Source organism: Silurus meridionalis, chromosome 9 (assembly GCF_014805685.1).
Source record: "Silurus meridionalis isolate SWU-2019-XX chromosome 9, ASM1480568v1, whole genome shotgun sequence".
Classification (NCBI taxonomy): domain Eukaryota; kingdom Metazoa; phylum Chordata; class Actinopteri; order Siluriformes; family Siluridae; genus Silurus; species Silurus meridionalis.
In genome coordinates this window covers 15,447,028-15,467,283 of record NC_060892.1, presented here as the reverse complement: position 1 = coordinate 15,467,283, position 20,256 = coordinate 15,447,028, and the positions used below count along the sequence as shown (strand labels likewise).

Below are 20,256 nucleotides of genomic sequence, written 5' to 3'. Positions count from 1 at the left end.
GAATTACACTGAATGAACTTGTCTGTACAGCTAGTTAAGATTTAAGCTGTGTTTTTATTCCCAGAATGAGAGCGTGATGAGGGAACAACTGCGATAAGAAATTCTTAAAAATTCATTCATTCTCATGAAATGGTTTTAAATGACCTGCAGAACTGGTGTGTGTTCAGTTACAGAGCTCAGCACAGACCATCGCTCAGCTCAGACACGAGGCCAGAGACAGCACTGTGAGCAACAGTGTGTTACACAGAGATGTGAGTAGCAGCAGCATCGTGTGTGTGTGTGTGTGCGTGTGTGTGTGTGTGTGTGTGTAATGTGAAACATTACGTGTGCTAAGGTTTCAGAAAGGGAGTCCCAGGGCGTTTCTCTTTTTTAAAGACCTAATGTGCTTACTTTTTTTGCGTTACATGTATCACAGTGAATTTGCTCGTAAATGTTCCGAGGAAATGTAATTTATCGACTGTAATGTTATGGAGACGCAGGTAGCGAATTCCTGTTCTACATTAACTACACTTGAGTGCTAAAGTGAAAGAAGACATCTGATCGTTTCCTGTGGCAGCTCATTTAAAGTAACACGTTATAAGATTGGATTAAAAATTCCCCTCGTAATCGTTTTACAAAGGAAGAAGATACTTCTGAAGAAACTTTGTTAAGAGCTGTTTGTCTGCCTATAGAAAGTGATAGACGGTTACGGATATAGATGTAGATATACAATGATTGTCCACTAGTAGGAACATCTGTACTCCTGCTCATGTATGCAGTTATGCAGTGTGTGAAATCATGCAGATTCACAGTTCAAGTTCAAGTATTAAGTTCTATTTCTATATGGCGCTTTTCAAAATGGACACTGTCTCAAAGCAGCTTTACATAATGTAAGAATTATAAAACAAAATAGAACTTAAAATAAGTTAATTTTTTGTACAGTGGTCCCCCGGAACTTGCGGGGGTTACTTTTAGAAAATCCGCAAATTTTGGACACCCCCAGTAGACCCCGCCCTCGCCACCCCCAAGCCCCCATCGTACCTTAGTAAATTCACCTAGATTTACCTGCTTTTAAAACGTAATAGTGTACAGTATTTGATTTTTAATTTAGTCACTTGTTGTTTGGTAACAAAGGGCTGCTTTGCATCAGCAACACAAACTCAATGACAAACTAGTCATTCAGAACAAGACAACTGATGGCACCTGCATACATAGTAACTGGTTTCTAACTGATTAATAATTTAATTGTTAATCATAAATATAATAATATATTATGTGTTAGGCAGTCATTCATGCAATGGTATGCAAAATCATGATCCTACTAAACAGCTACTTTAATTGGGTTACAATAATCAGCAATCAAATATTTATAAATCATTGGACTATTTGGAAGCTGGCAGCCTGCACGTTTCTTACCTTCACCACCTTCTTTCATATAGATCCTCTTTCTTTTCTGATCTCAACAAGTCTGGGCAAATTACTAAGTGGCCACCAATCAGAGACCGCGTTTTTAAGTCATCATATAGAAATCTTACAAAGTGTTTTACAGCATTTTAAAACCACAACAATACAAAACACTAAAGTATTTTGATACAAATTATTATTTTATATTTGAAATATGTATTTGAAATACATGTATCATAAACCCTGCCCATCCCCGTATACAGTTAGTTGTGGAAACAGGAGCTCCTGTGCAACTCATAAAATAGCTCAACATCTGAGATCATTTTAGATCCAACACCAACTCCTCCATTCCAGAGCCTTGAAATGTTCAATGATGGAATAAAACAGCATTTGTTCTTTTTTTGTGTAATGTTATTTGTTGAGTAGCGATTAAGAGGTTGTTTATCCTCCAAAGTCCAATGTCCAAAATCTTTATTAAGTGGAATCCAAAAATATACATATACAGATATGTTTACAGACACAGGGCAAGAGCTTCTTGTGATTTTAACCATAGTTGTTGATGCCAGATGTGCTGTTTTTAGTATTTTAAAAACTGCTGATCTCCTGGGGTTTTCACACATAGTCTCTAGAGTTTACACAGGATAGTTATAAAAAACAAAAGCCCATCCTGTGAGCGGAGGGTTTGCGAGCTGGAACACCTTGTTGAGGACAGACCAGAGGACAATATCCAGACTGGTCTTGTGGTGATGGGACGTCTGTAGTAACTCAGACAATCAGTTTTTACAACTGTGGGGAGAGGGAAAAGCATTTCAAAACTCGAGGTGATGAGTGACAGCAAATAAATGGCATTAGAGTAAATATATAGAAAAAATGACATAGTTAAAAAGTAAGAAAGTTAAAAATACTTAAAAGAACATGTAGTCTCAAAAAGTGATTCGTTCATTTTCTACTGGACGCGCATGAGCAAAGCGTCGCAAAATCTCCATAGGTTATGTACAGAAAATAGAACTGAGTAGTTTTACCTCTCAACTCTTCTAATCCGAGTCCTTTGTTCTTCTATCCCATGACTCCCATATACACTTTGCAGTGCTTTACACAGGAAACAGAATTAAGTAGTTCATTTCATGACTCCTCTTGTCCCATGACTTCCATATACACTGTCAATGTAATTAAAAGATTAAAGGAACAAAATGAACTGAAAGATTCGTTTCTTTTGATGAACGAGATTTAAAGAACCAAGTCACTAAAATTATCCCATCTTCCCATCACTACTGACACGCTTAAAGATGGTGCTATCGGGAAACTCACTTCTCTGGTGTGTGAAGAGGTCCAAGTCCAAAAAAAGAATATGTAAAAACATGTCTATTCAAATTTGTTTGTTTTGTTAAAAGCAGTTGTTATTTTCCGATTTTTTATATCTTTTTTGAAATACTTTAAAATGGTTTTTAATTGCAAATTCTAGCTAAAACATGACTTTAAAAAAAACAACATATTGTTAAATGTATTTACATTTCCAAATGAATGCTACATTTCAGTCCCTTCCATTAGATACATGAAATCACTGCATACTTTTTTTTTGTTTTTTTTTCTCTGATTCTCCTTTAAATTTTTTCCTCCGGTAACGTTTTTGGCAGCTCGTTTTGCTGATGATTTCAAGATTTATTTCAAAATCAAAACACCTGAAAAAAAACGGTGTAGTATAAAGACACACAAAGCATGAGTCAGATACTGAACACTTAATAACCTCAACAGTGATGAGACTATAACGAATGGACCTTCTGTCACACAGATGAAGACGAGTTCCTTTAAAGTAATTTTTTCTTTATGCCATCTCAGGGAGTTTTTTTGTTGCAGATGAATTGCTGATTAGTGATTTATAGGGACATAATTTATGATGCTGAATTTTATATTTGTAATCCGTTTCATTTTACTTTGGGACAATGTGTGTTGTTAAATACACTCTAAAAATCAAATTGAATTGGATATATTGTTAAAAAAACACACACGCAGTACAGTTCCACTTCCTGCGTGCTCTTGCTTTCTTTGTTTGCATTTGTTATAAAAAAGTGGTCGAACAATATTCTTGGATGGACACACAATAGTCATTATTCACGTCATCTCAAAGACGAGCGTCTGATCACAAGCCACGGGGTCATGAACTCTCAAGATCATAGTGAAGTGTTTAGATCGAGCACGTAGCGGAGATGACAAGAGGAGCCCGGAAACACCTGGACACACTCGGAGAAAACAACACATACACACACACACACACACACACACACACACACACGCATTTATCAGTTAAGGGCTGTTGTGCCTTTGACCCTGCTTTTGAAAGAGTAGAGGTAAATGAGATGCTGAACTAATGGAGTGAAATGAGCGAAATTGATTTTTTGAATGCTTTTACGCTGCTAATCTTCCAATTTACAAAAATCTGGATGTTGAATTACAGTCCGGTGATGATGATGATGATAATAATAATAATAATAATAATAATAATAATAATAATAATATTCACCATCATGGTTGCCTTATACAATTTTAGCTTGTTTAATGGCCGAGACAAAAAACCCTTTCAAATGTGTTTGAATATTTATAAATTTTTTCAATTAAAGAATTATAAAAGAGTTTGATCTGAAAATCAGTGCTAATGTTGCCGAAAAAATAATATTCTGTATTAATATTTGTCAGATAATGCTCATGTAGCTTGTTCACAACTCGGTCTACCAAATACTGCTTTAACAATTTCACACAATGCTCGGACCTTTCTTTGTTTCACAGCTTGCACTGTGTGTGTGTGTGTGTGTGTGTGTGCACGTTATGGTTGTTATTTAAAGAGAGGCTGTCTGTGTTTTGTTGTCGAGCGAATGAGCTGGAGGGTGTGCGTTGTCTGTTTAGGGCTAAAAATGTGTTCATGGTGCGTTCCCCGCTCTCCTCCACCCCTCTACCCCTCCGATCTGAAATCTCAGATGGCCTGAATGTTTATTGCCGTTCTAAAGTAAGCCTTTGTTGTTTTGGTGTGTGCTCTGCATCCCTTTTCTCTACTTCTCTCTCTCTCTCGCTCTCTCTTTCTCTCTCTCTCTCTCCGAAGTTCCCCCTTCTGCTTTCATTTTCATTTGGGAGAAGGAGGAAGGGGGGCATCTTTCTGGCCGCGGGTGCGTGATTAGAGCGAGAGTGCTTCTCAGCAGGACCCTCTGCTTTATATTCATCAAAAAGAGCTCGCTTTGATTCAGTGCAGCTTTGACGTGTGACAGCGCCACCGAGGAAATCGTGCACTTACATCTCCCCCGCCATTTCACTCGCCTTCTTTCTGCTTTTTTCTCCCCCCCTTCTCCTCCCTTTCATTCAACACCGTCCTCCACATGAGCAAACCTCTGCCCACGCCATTTTATTCATTTTTATTTATTTATTTATTTTACAATTCTTAAAATCATCACAGTTCATCTTCTCTTAGTTATGGAGATGAAACTCGAAATCATGACACGTGATGGCCGTGACGTGCAGTTGACTTTTTGTCACTGGTGTCGACGCTGGAAATGTGATTATTGTTTTACACTTATCGAAATATAGTTCTTTGGTATGGCAGTGATGCTGCTGAAGAATTAGTTATGAATTTAGCTGCAGTTTGAACTTCTTTAAGCAGGTGAGAACACATCAGTCACACTTGGGCCCTTTTCCAAGAGAGCGTGGAGCAGATTTGGCTCTGACTCTCACTGCAGGAAGTGAATGAAAATACCTTGTGTTTAGGGGTTTTTCTTTTTTTGTCCTGTTCTTTTTTTTTTGTTCATGTGAGCTGCTAAATTCAGCCAAAATGGTATAACTGTAGTTGCAACACAGACTTTAACATATTTATCATATATTTATTAATTGTCATTTAGGCTTTTTATCTCAGTTAGTATAGTTTTGACCAGTGAATGAAAGTGTTTATTTTAAGCCAATATGTGGCTTTCCTTACAATTTGGACACAACAGATGCGAAAGCTCCCTTTCAGTATGTAAGCTAAATGAAACATTCCAGTTTATGTTCTTGAATGTGCACATATTGAAATATTAAATCCGTTCCAGGTGTGATTTTGGCGTCCATGACTCAAAAAAACTAACTGATATTAAACAGCAAAAGAAAGAAATCACAGACGTAACAAACTGAAACACGTGATAGTAATAATTCCGCTGCAGAAACGTAACCCCACATGAGTTGCTGTTTAAAAGTCTAGTTTTTGTTTAAGAAACATTAAACCTTAAACATTAAATAGCATATTGAAAAATATATATGGAGTTCTAGTCTGGTACAACTCGTAGAGCAGAAAAGCTGTAAACAAAAATGAGCTGAACTTATAGCAGGACATTTACCAACATTTTCCAACATTTACCAACATTTTCCATTTTCCACATCTCGTGTGTGAACGCTGCTTTTATCTGAACTAACGTGTAGCTTCAGGCCCTGAAAAGTTTACACAGGAGTTTTGTTTTTACAGGGCAGTTAATACTGTCAAACTAAAATCACACATTTGCTTCTCACTTCATTTTCTTCTCTCCAGGGACCGTCCATGAGCTGTGCCTGACCAGGAAATTATCTATTTAAATTTATTAAAGCAAATCCTGCAAACATTTCCGCGTGTATGAACACGTACAGGTGTGTATCTCCTCCTGTACGCTGACATGTACACGTGTGTGAAAGCTCAACCAATAGGGTTTTAGCTCAGCCATTTTTTTTCCCGCTGTACCCTAACTAACAGGGTCACACACACCCTCAAGGTTAGTGTTGTCATTTCATTGCATGCGCTATGAAACGAACCACATCTCACACCCCTGTTCAAGCAAAACGCACCCAGGCACCTTTCTGAAAAAGTGAAAAACAATCCGGTCATTTTTGGTCGCTCTCGATCGCTTCCTGCCAGCCTGCCATTTTGTTTAGACTCGTTCTCACCACAGCTTTTATTTATGTAAAACAAAAAACGTAACCACTTCTGTTTTTATGTTAAACCTCCGATCGTAGTGATATTCCTTTCTCGGAAAACGGTTGCTACTTTTCCTGCAGGCTGTCAGTCGGTCTGTGAGATGCTCGGCGACACTAAGCACTATTCAGCTGTGGCGAACTGATTCCGAGAACTGTTTGTTGACAGAGCAAAAAGTGAACAAAATATTCAGCCATATTAAGTCTCAAAATGGTTCCTCGATATTAATTTTTGGATTATGGTACTGCTGTATGAAAGCAGTATAACACTTGCAATTGAGCAGTAAATACCAAATATCAATATTCACTACAACAGCTCCCTTGCATGTGCAATTTTACTTAAATAAATATGCTAAGAATTTATTAATCATTACTTCCCACCAGGTTTTTACTTGGTGGTCTGTAATCTCTTATTTAGTAGTGTTAAACACTTCTAATATGAGTGTTGCCAGTTCCCACTCACCCACAGCACCAACCATAAGCAGGGAGTGTGAAAGCAAACTCATGCTTCCTTTTAGACATGCTAATATCTTCTTTTGTTTTTTTTGTTTTTTTTTTGGAGTTGCTGTGTGAGGCTGCATAACACATTACGAGGGAAGTGCCATCTGTCCTTACCCGCGTATCCGGACTGGCTAAGATTAGCTAGAGAGTGTGTTTCATTGCACAATTCTGGCCTCTGATAACATGTTTGCATTCATTCATTTCACTTTGATTTGTTATTAGAGCTGTGTACACCCACAAATAGTGCTGTATCAACCCTTAAGCACTAGTTTGGACCCCCAGTGGTGTAAACTCGAGCATCTTATTGTGAGTTCACACACTTTAATCCTTTTGTTTTGTCATTTTACACTTGGACCATATTGCTGTGATGCTGCCATGCAACACACACACACACACACACACACACACACACACACACACACACACACACACACACACTCATGATATTCCAGAGTTAATTGATGTAATGTTTGACATTGTGTCAACCCCCCCTAACCCCAACACCCCAACACCACCCCTCTACCCCCATTGAGCTTGCGGGCTCATTTGAGCATTTTTGAATGGTTTCTTGTTTTTGTTTTGTTGTTTTTTTTGCGATTTAAACCTCCCCAGTCTGAAGCAGTTCCCTCACTTTTATCCTCTTCTGCTTGTTTTGTTGCAGAGTGGGTATTTGAGCCTTGAAGAGCTCAGCTCAGCTCTTGATGTAAAAAAAATGCTGGGTTAGGTGAACATTGTTTCAAAATATGGCACTATGCACAATGCGCACGCTGACAAATTGAACTCAGGGAGTGTGTATTTGTGTACTCGTGTGTCTACAGTCAGTGATTTGCAGTTAGAAAGCCGCAGGAGCTATTAGAGTTTGATGGCAGTTTGAAGGCACTTTTATGACTCTAATAGCCATGTGAGGATCTCCTCCATGTGTCATTTTAGCTGAAAGTGAACACTTCAGATCCCTCGGCTTTGTGAATACAATATCTTTTTTTTTTTTTTTTTTTTTTCGCGTGAGCCCGAAGCCGAGCAACCGTAATAGAGCAGGAGCGCGCGAGAGTAAAAGTCATCCTGCTCTGTAATTTCTGATGTTCTCTTGCATGACTAAACCCCAGGGGTGACATCTTGTCCAGAGATATATCTCAGGAACTAAGGGAAGGAGATTGTGTTGTGCAAAAACACATTTCAATCCACAAACGCTGTTTCTGAGACTTTGGACAGAACTTAACGGCGGCTTTGTCATGCGCAATGCCGGAATGATGCCACAAATATACTTCACACTTTCAGCCCAAAGGGGGTCTGTGGAAATTTTTTGCCTGGTTTGTTTTCCTAAAAAAAAAGATATTTGCTTTGTTGCCTATTTTAAGTGTTGTTGTTCCTTTTGCCTGTATTTATCATCTCCCTGAATGTCAGTCTGTACTGCAGCAATGCAGATGATTCTCACACAAGCTGCATTTTCGATGTATGTTTGATTAAGGAAGTGGGATTTTTGGGAATCGGGCTGATGTTCATTTGAGACCTCCTGAGTGTAGCCGCCTTTCTGTCAGAATGTTGGCAGAATGACGTGCCCTTTGTTTTGTTTGTAAAATAATCCTGCTAGCTGTGCTATTTCATACATGAGAAAGGAAAAAATAGGAAAATATAGATGTCTTGCTTGGCTAGACTTGACACAGCGAGGAGCGACGTTGCAACGTTAACGTCACTAAGATTATCATCCAGACAATTTACCTCAGACCAATCTCATCTTCTTGCACCTTCAGACAGCGGACACAATCTCAGAGCAAAGCGGAACGGAGCAGATCATGATAAGTACCTGTACTGTCTCATAATGAAGGAGTTAGAGCCAGTTACATGATATCACTTGAGTAGATATGAGCCTGGGCTAAACGCTGAAATCGCTGACTATCAAATCACACCTTTGTTTGTCCACGCTAGACAATAAATGAATGGAAGAACTTTGGTGAAGCTATCTTACTTTTCACTTGTTGATATCTTGAACCATTGGATGTGTTGAGTGAAACTAAGAAGTTCTTTATTGAGTCCTTCTTTGATTTGAGGTGGGAATGTGTAAGCGTGTGGTTTGCTTGTGGTCTGGCTGAAGACGTGATTGTATTTTGATGGAATCTCTGCAGCAGCTCTCGCTCCTCTCTCTCTCTCTCTCTCTCTCTCTCTCTCTCTCTCTCTCTCTCTCTCTCTCTCATTCCAATCCCAATCTGACACTCGGTGGGATCGGCGATGGAACACGTTAAGAGTTCGGATCTCCAGCGATGTACATAATGACCTAATTTCTTTTCCTTATCCCCTTATTCTTATCAGGCCTTTCAGCTCTCGCTCCTTTCTAATCTTTACGATCGTCCTACTTACATTTTCCTCCTTGTAAAACGCCGTCGATCACCCCATAGTCTGATCTTTTACTTCTTAGAGACACCCTGAAGTGGCATGTCCTGATACTACACGCCAGAGCGATGCGCTCATGTACGCGTTTCAAGTTCGGCTTCTCCGAGCGATAAAGTGGTAACTTTATAGCAGCTCCGCTTTGGGTCGCAAAAGGGCGGAAAACTTCCACGGGAATGAAATAGAAATTTGGCGAAATTCAGAAAAACTATCATATACAAACATAAACGAAAACAATTTGTTTGGTCATAAGCTGACACGCATGAAATCTTATACAGAATTGAAAATTGCTATTTAATTGTTAGTATTCTTTTGATGCACAGTAGCTTTCACACAGCACAAGGACGCTTTAAGGACAGATATTTGTGTATTAATTGAATTGCATTTAATTTGGTTGTTTTAACCGGAATTATCCCGCAAACATTTTTTTTTAAGTTCCCTGTTAAAGGCTGACCTGCAGTTTTTTTACATTTCCAGTTTATTCCCTTTAATTCCTGTTAATTCCCATATATTCCTATTAATACCAATGGAAAATTCCTGAAGTTTTGCAACTCTAGCTCAGCTGTTGTGGATGTGTGTAGCAGTGTGTAGGCTCTATTTACTGCACTAAATCCGAAAGAATGATGGTAAACATTTTCTCGTTGATGGTTAATGTGTCCTGGCTCTTCAGGCGACCGTGTGAAAGAGGAATTAGCATATAAGGAATTTGCTGATTCTTCATCATGTCGTTTTTTTTTCATCCCCCTGTGAGCTGTAACATGACCTGATCCGAAGCTGATTTTGCTTCTTGCAAAACACATTATATAGCCAGATCTTTTTTGCACACATCTGCCGATTACCTCCATGTTCCGGATTTAGCGTCTCTTTACTGAAATGAAAAGCTTTGCTCTTCTGGGAAGGTTTTCCACTACGTTTTGTGGGGTGTAGCTGTAGGGATTTGTCTTCATTCAGCTACGATTCAGTATTAGTGAGGAATACAATAGCTTACGTTCAGAGTTAGTAGGATCAGACACTGATGTTGGGTGAGGAGGTCTGGGGGGCAGTCAGCAGGTTTGTTTTGTGCAACAATTGTGATAGCGTGAGAAATAGATTTCATTCTGCTGCTTTACCTCTGTTTTTATTTGAAAAACAGTTCATTATGCTTTCCCGCTGGTCTTCCATGAATCACGAGTCAGAACATTACACTCTATAAACCCTGGAGCTTTACCCAGCTTTCTTTGACATGCTTCCATGCTGTCATAGCTCGAGTTACCCATGCACAGTTACACACCTCCACACCCATGCATCATTCTGTGTGCTTTTTATATATATGAAAAAAAAATCTTTACTCCACTCTGGCTTCAGATTTGTCTTTCTATTTATGGCATTATTGTGGGCTGTTGTTTCTCTAATGCGCCGTGTGCTGGGGAGTGTGTGTTTGTTAGGATACGGGTTTTTTTCCCGCCCTTTTTTCCCCTTCGCGTTTTTCCCCGTCGCGTTTTATTATTCATCAGCTCGACACGGTGCCGTATCTCCCTGCAGCAAAATGGACAGAGCGGCGCTGGAGGAAGGCGCGAGATGGATAGTCACGCGCAAGCAAGCGCTCCTCCAATCCCCTTGTGAGTTGACGTCGGGTGACAACAGAATTCATTTCCAAAGAAGCGTGCGCGCGAGAGAAAGACGGGCTGCGGTAATGAGCCACGGCGTTCGCTGCGCCGGAGAATTAAAGACATGCACACGCGTCGTCTATTTCTCTCTTCTCTCTTTTTTTTTTCTTTCGCCTTCCCCAGTTTCCGTGGCTGTAAAGCTTTTTCTATGCTGCAGTAAAAGAGTTTACAGCATGCAGGAGCAGAGGAAAAAGCAGAAGAGCCACCGAGCTCCTGCAGATAAAAAGAAAACGCGAGCGGATTACTGCAGTAACCCCCCCCACGTCTAATCACTCATCCCTGGCCATCAATCAGACCAGGCCAAGAGCCGTGTCGCTTTAAAACCTCATCACTGAGGACACTTTTAATCGCGCCCTCTGCGCTAATAACGCGGTTAAGCACTTTTTCCATTCTTCATCACACCACATCAGGATCCCATAAAACCCCTCAGAGAGCGTGGCTAGAATATCCCAAAGTTAAGGTGCAACTCTAGAGGCCTGATGGAAGGTTCTGGAAAAGGGTGCTAAAGAAGGGGTGGGGGTGTAGCAGCAGAATAATGCATAAATAATCTCAGGATAAATTGGATTTCTTTGCCATTCCGGAGGACGGATAATCACTCCTAAGAGTGATCCGGTTTTTGTGTTGTTGTTGTTTTTTTTTTTTGGAAAGGACGGTGCTTTTCATCATTGGTGTGTGAAAGGAGGTGAGTTTTAGGTCTGCCGTTATTTCCAAAGCCTCTGCAGCTGCACAGCTCTGATTTCAACAGCATGCAATCAACACACTGGATTAAAAGTTGTTTTGATTTGTAAATACTCCACTCCTTTGCCAAAATCAATAAAGGAAGTCGATAGCTGGTCCTTCCCCCTGCGTAGCCACACCGTGTCGAAGTCACATGGACTCGTCTCGGCTCAACAACTTCACGCGAGCTAGACGTCACGAGAGCTCTTGAGCACAAGTCAGCAAGTCAGAGCTGCTTTAAAGCCCAGGCATTTCAAAGTTGCCCATTACAAAAGCCTTTACCCTCTGACCTTCTGTATGGATGTGCAATTGTATGTGCAAATGCATTTTATACAAATTCATCGCAATTTTACTCCGAACGCAAGACGATGCTGAATTAACGTCCATAACCGAGGCCTTGAAAGAAATTGAATTCTCAGCCAAACAATAAGAAATCCTGTAAGTTCTTTAAAAGCTTCAACACAGACACTATACGAGGTGAATAAAGGCGTGTCTGTTTGGTTTTTTAGTATAGTGAGCTCGGTAATAGTGCTTGTAGCTTTTGAGAATTTCGAAGGACTTTTATGGATTTTTATTAAAAACGGTGAACGTCGTGGTCATTTTTACACGGATAAGTGCAAACCTGATCAAAGAGAAGTAGCTTTTTGTGATGAGTCTTTTGTACCACTTTTGGAGTAAGTAAGAAAACAGGTAGAAGGTTATTTTTTTTTTAACAGTTAAATAAATACATTTTTTCGACTTTTGTCGTCTTTCAACTTTCTGAGATTTCTACTAATTTATTTCCCATGCGAAAGAAACCTTAAACTAGAAATACAGGACACGAGGCTGTTACCAAATAGGCTTTATTTTTTTTTATCACTCGATGGCTAAATGAAATGGCTTCAGAGAAAAATCTAGGGACGCTCTGCTTTGTGAGAAACGCTTCACTGATTATTAGTCTCACAATTGCTAATCCAGCGTCTGTTGATACGGGACAGCAGTGTGTTTCCTTTCTGTCCGGTCACGAGGTTACAGATTTGATTTTCTCAAAGGTATAGTGAATGAAACTAGATGGAAAAAAGAACGCCTTCTCTAGATGACTCTCGCATAAAACCCCAGCACCATGCATAGACTAATATCCGCCCTAGCCAGCAGCGTGTTTCATATCTTGATCAAATCACGCTTCCCATTTTTTTTTTTTTTTTTTGCTTGAAGCAGGAGATAGCTGGGCGCTAACTGAGCAGCGCTAATTACAGTCCGTGCCGAGCGGCGAGAATCTTTCAGCCTGAAATGACCGTGGGCTTTTCGCAAAGTATTTTTAGACAAGCTCGTCCCCATGTAGACAGCGAAGTACATCTAGTTCAAGGCATGTGTAGGTGGAGATATAAGGAATGTTTGACTCATGGGATTGAGAAACGGAGTGATATGATGTCAGATAAACGCGGTGAGTTTGTTTTCTGAAAGAAACAAAGTCCTGTAGTAAAGTCGAAACTCTCACATACGCTCTGTGGACAAAAGTATTGGGACATCAGCCTTATGTCCCTCCTCCTCAAACTGTTACCACAAAGTTGGAGGCACACAATTGTATATGATGTCTTTGGGTGGGGAAGCATTACAATTTCCCTTTACATAAATTAGGAAATTCAATACCCCCTGTGCGCTAAGTGAGCTTTATGAAGATATAGTTTAGATGGGTTGGACTAGAAGATCTTGAGTGTACTGCTATAGAGATCCACCTTAACCCTATTAACCCACTCTGGGATGAACTGGAACATTGTCTGCGCCTCAGGCCTCCTCACCCTTCAGCAGGGCCTGACTTTACTAATAATCTTGTAGATGAATGAGCACAAAATTCCCCAACCATTTTCCAAAACCTAGTGGAACATCTTCCCAAAAGAATGGAGATTTATATATACAGTCGAACCCACTTATCTCGACCTCGGTTAACTCGCCAACCCTATTAAGTTTTTGAAGTGGTACCGCCAAATTCTCGCTTTGTCTTAGCATTTTTAATCGGTTCTGTCGATTCTTTTATGTTGACGAACCCTAATATCTCGAGCACAAGGGGGGGCAAATTTGCCACTTAACGTTGGTTATCTCGATCCGCATGACTAATTGCCGGCTTTTGCCACGTCACCATCTCACTACCGTATTTTTGCGAAATTTTTACATACCCCTCACCCAGGGTGCATCTTATATACGCGAAAATACGGTAGTGAGACGGCACTGTGCAGCTGCAGGAGAACTCGCGGAAGTGGTGGAAAAATCAAGCCTTACAGATGCTACAGGTGTAGGATATTTTCAGAGCTGTGTGTCAGAGTGAACTGACTCGAGAATTTAATGTTGACACTGGTTAGCTTTTTGTAAAAACGAACTACACCCCGCACGTTTTTTGTGATTTTGTGAGCGATCTTTGTGTTTGCAATGTTGGAGAATATAATAAAGGTTTGTATGGAGAATCTACGGTGGTTTGTATTGTATACTGGTAAATCTCTGCTGTTAGTTGGTGCACTTATGCCTTTTGTTGTTAACAAACATGTATGTACATTTTTATAGCATGCCCTCATCAAACAAATCGCCGCAACGCTGTTGTGTAAAAAAAACTCCAAAAACACGTGCATGTACATTTTCATTTATTAACACACATCATGTACACAAAGAAATTTCAAGCACGTTAATATATTGCCGCCATATTGGTTTTCGTTTATCTTGATCATCGGTTATCTCGACGCTTTTTGGCGTCCCCTAGGCCGGCGACATAACTGTATGTATATATATATATATATATATATATATATATATATATATATATATATATATATATATATAGTACAAAAGTTTGGACACACCTTCTCATTCAAAAAGTTTTCTTTATTTTCAATGCCTATGAAAATTGTAGAGTCACACTGAAGGCATCAAGGGCTATTTGACCAAGAAGGAGAGTGATGGGGTGCTGCACCAGATGACCTGGCCTCCACAGTCACCGGACCTGAACCCAATCGAGATGGTTTTGGGGTGAGCTGGACCGCAGAGTGAAGGCAAAAGGGCCAACAAGTGCCAAGCATCTCTCGGGGAACTCCTTCAAGACTGTTGGAAGACCATTTCAGGTGACTACCTCTTGAAGCTCATCAAGAGAATGCCAAGAGTGTGCAAAGCAGTAATCAAAGCAAAATGTGGCTACTTTGAAGAACCTAGAATATGACATTTTTCAGTTGTTTCACACTTTTTTGTTATGTATATAATTCCATATATAATTCCACATGTGTTAATTCATAGTTTTGATGCCTTCAGTGTGAATCTGCAATTTTCATAGTCATGAAAATAAAGAAAACTCTTTGAATGAGAAGGTGTGTCCAAACTTTTGGTCTGTACTGTATATAGCAATTGGGACTAAATGTGAAATACGATGTTCAAAAAGCACATACAGTAGAATTTTATGGTGAGGTGTCCACTATCTTTTGTTCATATAGTGGCTCTCTCTTTTTTTTTTCCCTCTCCATACAGCTTGTAATACACACAGTGGAACACTACACACTCGCCAACGTATAAGATGAGGGGTGGGGGTGTAATAAACCGCAGCCCAGCGTAGGACAGGTGTCAGTGTGTCCTCTTTGTCAGCCATAAAAGTTAATTAAAGAAGAGGAATTTTTATTGCGCACGGCCGTTCCAGCACGGAGGTTCAGCTCCTGCTTCATAACGGAACTAGAATAGTGTGTGTGTGTGTGTGTGTGTGTGTGTGTGTGTGTGTGTGTGTGTGTGTGTGTGTGTGCGTGTTTTTATGACTATCTAACAGTGTGTATTTATTTTCCATTATGTTGTTCGTTGTAACTGAAACGTGAGCGGAGCATGTTTAAGACCCAGACTACACAATATTTTATTTATGTAACATTTTCAACTAAATCTGGAGCTTCAATCAGCTTCTTCAAACATGATATTGATAGAAAAGGCCATGCGCACTGATTGTATGACCCCTTGTCACCCAGACCCCCCCATTCTCCTCAATTTGGCTATATACCAATATTACATGCTAAACACTATGCACTTACATTGTGCATTATGGAATCTATGGATTTTAGTGTAGAATTTTCAAAGGGTAGTGTGACATTTTTCATTTGATGGCAAATGAGGTCTAATACAAGTAATAGCTATAGCAGAACCCCTAAAAAGATTTCTTTTGTCACATGATTCAGAATCAGGTTGTAGCTATGGCTGCTGCCAGTGGAGTTTCTTCCCCTTTTGGTGGTCTAAGTAACAGCAAGAAATGTCCACAACAGCAGAGCACTTTAAATTAAACACACTATTAAGACTATTTCTACTTCAATATGTCAGTAGAATAGTGCACAAGTATGTAACACACAATTACAGACTCTTTTTCAGAAGCAACAGCTATAACTTAACTTGAAAACGACCCTGTTTAGGGAGTGTTGCTATGATTTCCAGGTGATGAACTAACAGAAATGCTTTCCTTGCCACACAGAGAGCCAGATTGTCTCACTTGGACACTTCAGAGATGGCTTTGGCATTTTTGGGATTCAAAAATGTTTCCTTTGGTGCCCCTCGGGAGCTGTTTTCTTTGTCACAAGCCACACTGTTGCTTGTATACTTTACAATGCAAGAAGTAAAAATACTGCAGATAAAAGTATCGTTGAGTTCTGCCATCTTGGATTTGTGGAGATCACCTGACATTTCAGGGTTTTCAGAGAGCATGTTTTTTTAAAAAAATAAGATGTTGCTGTGAATGAAAAGGGAAAAAGGTTAGAAAAAGGTACTCGAACTGAAGTGCATTTACCTCGTTGTTGCGTTTAACATCCGTGTTTGACAAATCTTGCGAGGTTCAAATTCACCCAGATACACTTTGTCGTCGTTCTTGCAGCTGGATTTGCATTTTCACCAGCCACATTTTTATTTTCTGCCTGACTGCTCCAGGCTTGTTATATCCAAGTGCAAATATTAAACCTTCATTGAAACTCATTGGACTGTTTTTCTGCAAAATTCTCTCAATGGGGTTTGTGATTAAATGAACAGGTTTTAGTAGTCAGAGTGCTCATAGTGAAGATGTAACACCAGTCTTGAGCCAATATCCAAGTAAAAAACAAACAAACAAACAAAAAGTATATATATATATATATATATATATATATATATATATATATATATATATATATATATATATATGGTGGATCAAATATCAGAGAAGAAAACAAATTGAATATTAGATTGTGTAACGTGAAAAGACTTGGACTTGGAAAACAGCTTGTGTAATTCCTGAACAGGAAATGTTAAGATATAAAAAGGCTTTTTTTTATAAAGAGGCTTTTCTTTTGTGAACATCGAGCTTACTTATATTTTCTTCAAATAAACCGTGCTATCATGTCATCTCTCATCTGTGACAACAAGCTGTTGTTTGCAGATATCAGAGGAGCACGGTTGTGTGTGTGTGTGTGTGTGTGTGTGTGTGTGTGTGTGTGTGTGTGGACCATGTGCAGCGGTTCATGCTGATTCTTCACTTGCGGCTTTGAGTTTAATTACCGAGAAGCAGCCACTGTATACCAGAGAGTGTGGTGGGAGTGGGGCGACAGTAAAGGATGCATTAAGCAATTAAAGTTAGGGAGGACAAAAACGAAGCGATGCAACGCTTCTCCCCCCCACCAGTAATTGCTTGGTGATCACAAAGGAGGCGAGTGGAGGAAGATTGAAAGCAATATGCTGTACATCAGCATTTTATACTGACAGTCTTTAATATTCTTCAATAAACCTCACCCCCACTTATAGTGCACGCACACACACACACACACACACACACACACATATACACCCTGATTAAAAGTGCAGATCTTTGCATCAGCATGTAATGCTGTATATCACACATCACCCACATAACATGTCACACAAGCACACCCATTCACACAGACACACAGCCTTGTCTAAATATATATGCTTCAATATTTTATGAACAACACGGGAGTTAGCGACTCGTAGCACCAGCAAGGTGAGAATGCAGGGATTATGTTAACAGCGCTCACGCTGGCTCATCTACGATTTATCTGCTGGTCCTCGCCGCCACACCGGCTGCCCACGTTAAAGCATTTGTCTCGCCTGTTTGCGCCAGATAAGAGAGTGGAAATTCTCCAACGCAAAACGAGAAAAAGCACGAAGGCGTGCGAGAGACCCCAGGAAAGATCGAGCCCGAGAGAAAAGACCAGAAGAGAGAGGTGTAACCTTTTGTTTGTCGGTGGTGAGGAACGGGAGGGAGCCTGAGAAGCAGTGCTGAATGTTAATGTATGCGGCAGCGCACAGGGCTTTCGGTCACTGATTATCAGCAAGCAGGAGGAGGGAAAAAAAAGCAAGGGACAGAGAGATGCAGAAAGGAATGTAGGACGACCTGGACAGCAACCTCATTTCAGTTAATACATCGCAGCATGTGGTGGCAGAAGGTGCTAGAAAGTCAGCGAGATAATCAAGAAACCCAGACACTTACAAATGCTCACGGAGATGGAACGCCCGATATTGGACTTATTGCCTCGGTTCAAGCCGTCATTCTGCTGATAAACAGCAAATGGTTTTGTTTGAGAGGGACTTAATCCCCCTTTTTTTTTTTTTTACGTACGGAAAAAGAGCTGATGAGTTTCTACAAATTTAATGCACCCACTGACTTTTGTTTCAGCTACCTTCACATTTACTGCACAATGTAATTCATTTACACACCATGAATGCGCGTATAATACATAAGTACACAACATAAATGTCCGCACAAGCAAAATTATGCTCAAAAGAGCTTCTCGAAGCAAAAATATATGCCCTTGCAAAACTATGGCTGCTATCCCAGGTTGCATTGGAAACACAATCAACTGAGGTCTCTGCAAATACCTAAAGAGGCATCTCGAGCAATGGAGCATATTCGGAAACATAGAATTTAGACATCTTTGGGAAAATACAATTCTTGTCTCTATGTGATAATGGGTACATTTCTGGTCATCTTTGACCTGGAAAGATATGTGCCTTCAGGCACGTCTGTCCCTTTTCCCAACACTTAAACATGATTAAAGCAAGCATAATGTGTCTTTATTAGTTTACACAAAAGGACACAAGTCCTCGGCGCAGATGATCTTTTTCCCGTTTTAATGAAACGCTGCTCAGAATTAACATCGCATCAGCTAATCTGATTTAGTGCTGCCCCTAGAAACACTCCAGGGACACTCCTGATTGGTCTTTCGATGGCCATGTTCCTGCCGAGGTAAAAGTCTTGCAGTACCGGAAAGATAAAATTGATTATACCTTTAAATCTAGATGAGTTCTTAGTCAGTTGAATTGCAATCTTAGCTAGATTTTACAGAGCACCGCTGATGTTCTCATCCTGAAATGATTGGCGATAGTATCAAAAATGACCGTTAGAGTCAAGCTTATTGACTCTCTCTCTATAAAATTCAGTTCAAATGTATTTGCATAGCATTTATTTTTATTTTTTTAGCAATTCACATTGTCCCATATAGGCATAAATGCAATGGTTACACTATTGCAATGGCTGTTTTAAATGTATGAAGTAAAGCCATGCCCTGAATGTCTTCACTCACAAGATATTAATGAGGGATTCAATTTACATGGTAAAATGTGTGTCTCAACAGGGCCACTTTTCTATAGAGTAGTATCAAGAATTCAAAAATATCTCTGTAGCTGTTTACTGACTTGGAAACAGCTACCAGATTTCTGCTGTAATGGCACAACACATCTACATGACACATAAGTTTGGCCGCTTGTGCACTAGGGGGCAGTGTCACATTTTAACAATCAAATGTCTGCCATTTCAGACATCCGGGGTGTAGTACCGGGAATTCCAGTTGCTGATGTGTAGGTAATCAGGTCTGTATAGTGTAGAGTGAAAAAATCTAGCTTTCTGTTCTGTGCAAGGGATGTGGACTGTTTCAGCTTAAATGCTAAGATTATTATCTAGATTGTGAACAGATCTGCATCGTATATAATACTTTTAAATGCCATAAATATACTACTCTCCTGAGTGAAGAAACGTCAGTGTCACGCTTTACATGTCTTTTTGAATTCCCCTCATCCACTCAAATTTTGTTCGGTTATATGAGGCTCAAGATTCTGTTTTTTTTAAACTGCTCCTACATACTTCAGATCACCCAAATACTGCTGTAATTACTCAAATCCAGTTTCTCCTCACTCTTACAGATTCCTATTATCCCTTGACTCCAAATTTCAGACAGGGCTGTGGACAAGCATGAATATGTAGCACAGCACTTTCTGCAGCTCAGGTGTTTTACGTTTGAGCATTTCCATCCCATCAGGTCCACAAACAAATCTGGACTTTTCCAGGGAAACATTATAATAGTCAAACTAAAGAACCCTTAATGGTGGAAGCTTCCCCCATCCCTTGGTAATGTAAGTCCTATATATGCATTTCAGTGGATTCCTGCCCTGGTGTTTGTCATCGTAATTTCTGTAATAGCCCCATGCTGCCTTGAGATACCACAGAAGACGTGTGTGTGTTGTCCTGTCCTCTCACCCCAACATTTTTTTATTACCCAGGATTGAATTTTATATTGGAATTGAAATAAGAAATCCATTTATAGTGGCCTTGTCTCTCAGATTTGTTGGAGCCGGGGACGCACAGATCTCCCCTCCTGCACACCAAGAGTCATATTTCTGCTTAGAATAATGCTAAAATTAGGTTTTAATA

The 20,256-nt window shown here is 39.9% G+C and overlaps 1 protein-coding gene across 13 annotated transcripts in view; it reads left to right on the top strand.

Annotated features, from left to right (window-relative positions):
- LOC124390753 (plectin) overlaps window positions 1-20,256 on the top strand; it is a 169,949-nt gene that overhangs the window by 66,376 nt on the left and 83,317 nt on the right. For 12 of the 13 annotated variants that reach the window (XM_046856736.1, XM_046856732.1, XM_046856735.1 and 9 more), the window contains one exon: window positions 168-251. The exons of the other annotated variant lie outside the window; for it this stretch is intronic. In XM_046856736.1, the coding sequence (XP_046712692.1) occupies window positions 168-251 (84 nt within the window). The remainder of the gene's footprint in view (window positions 1-167; window positions 252-20,256) is intronic. 13 annotated transcript variants of the gene reach the window in all.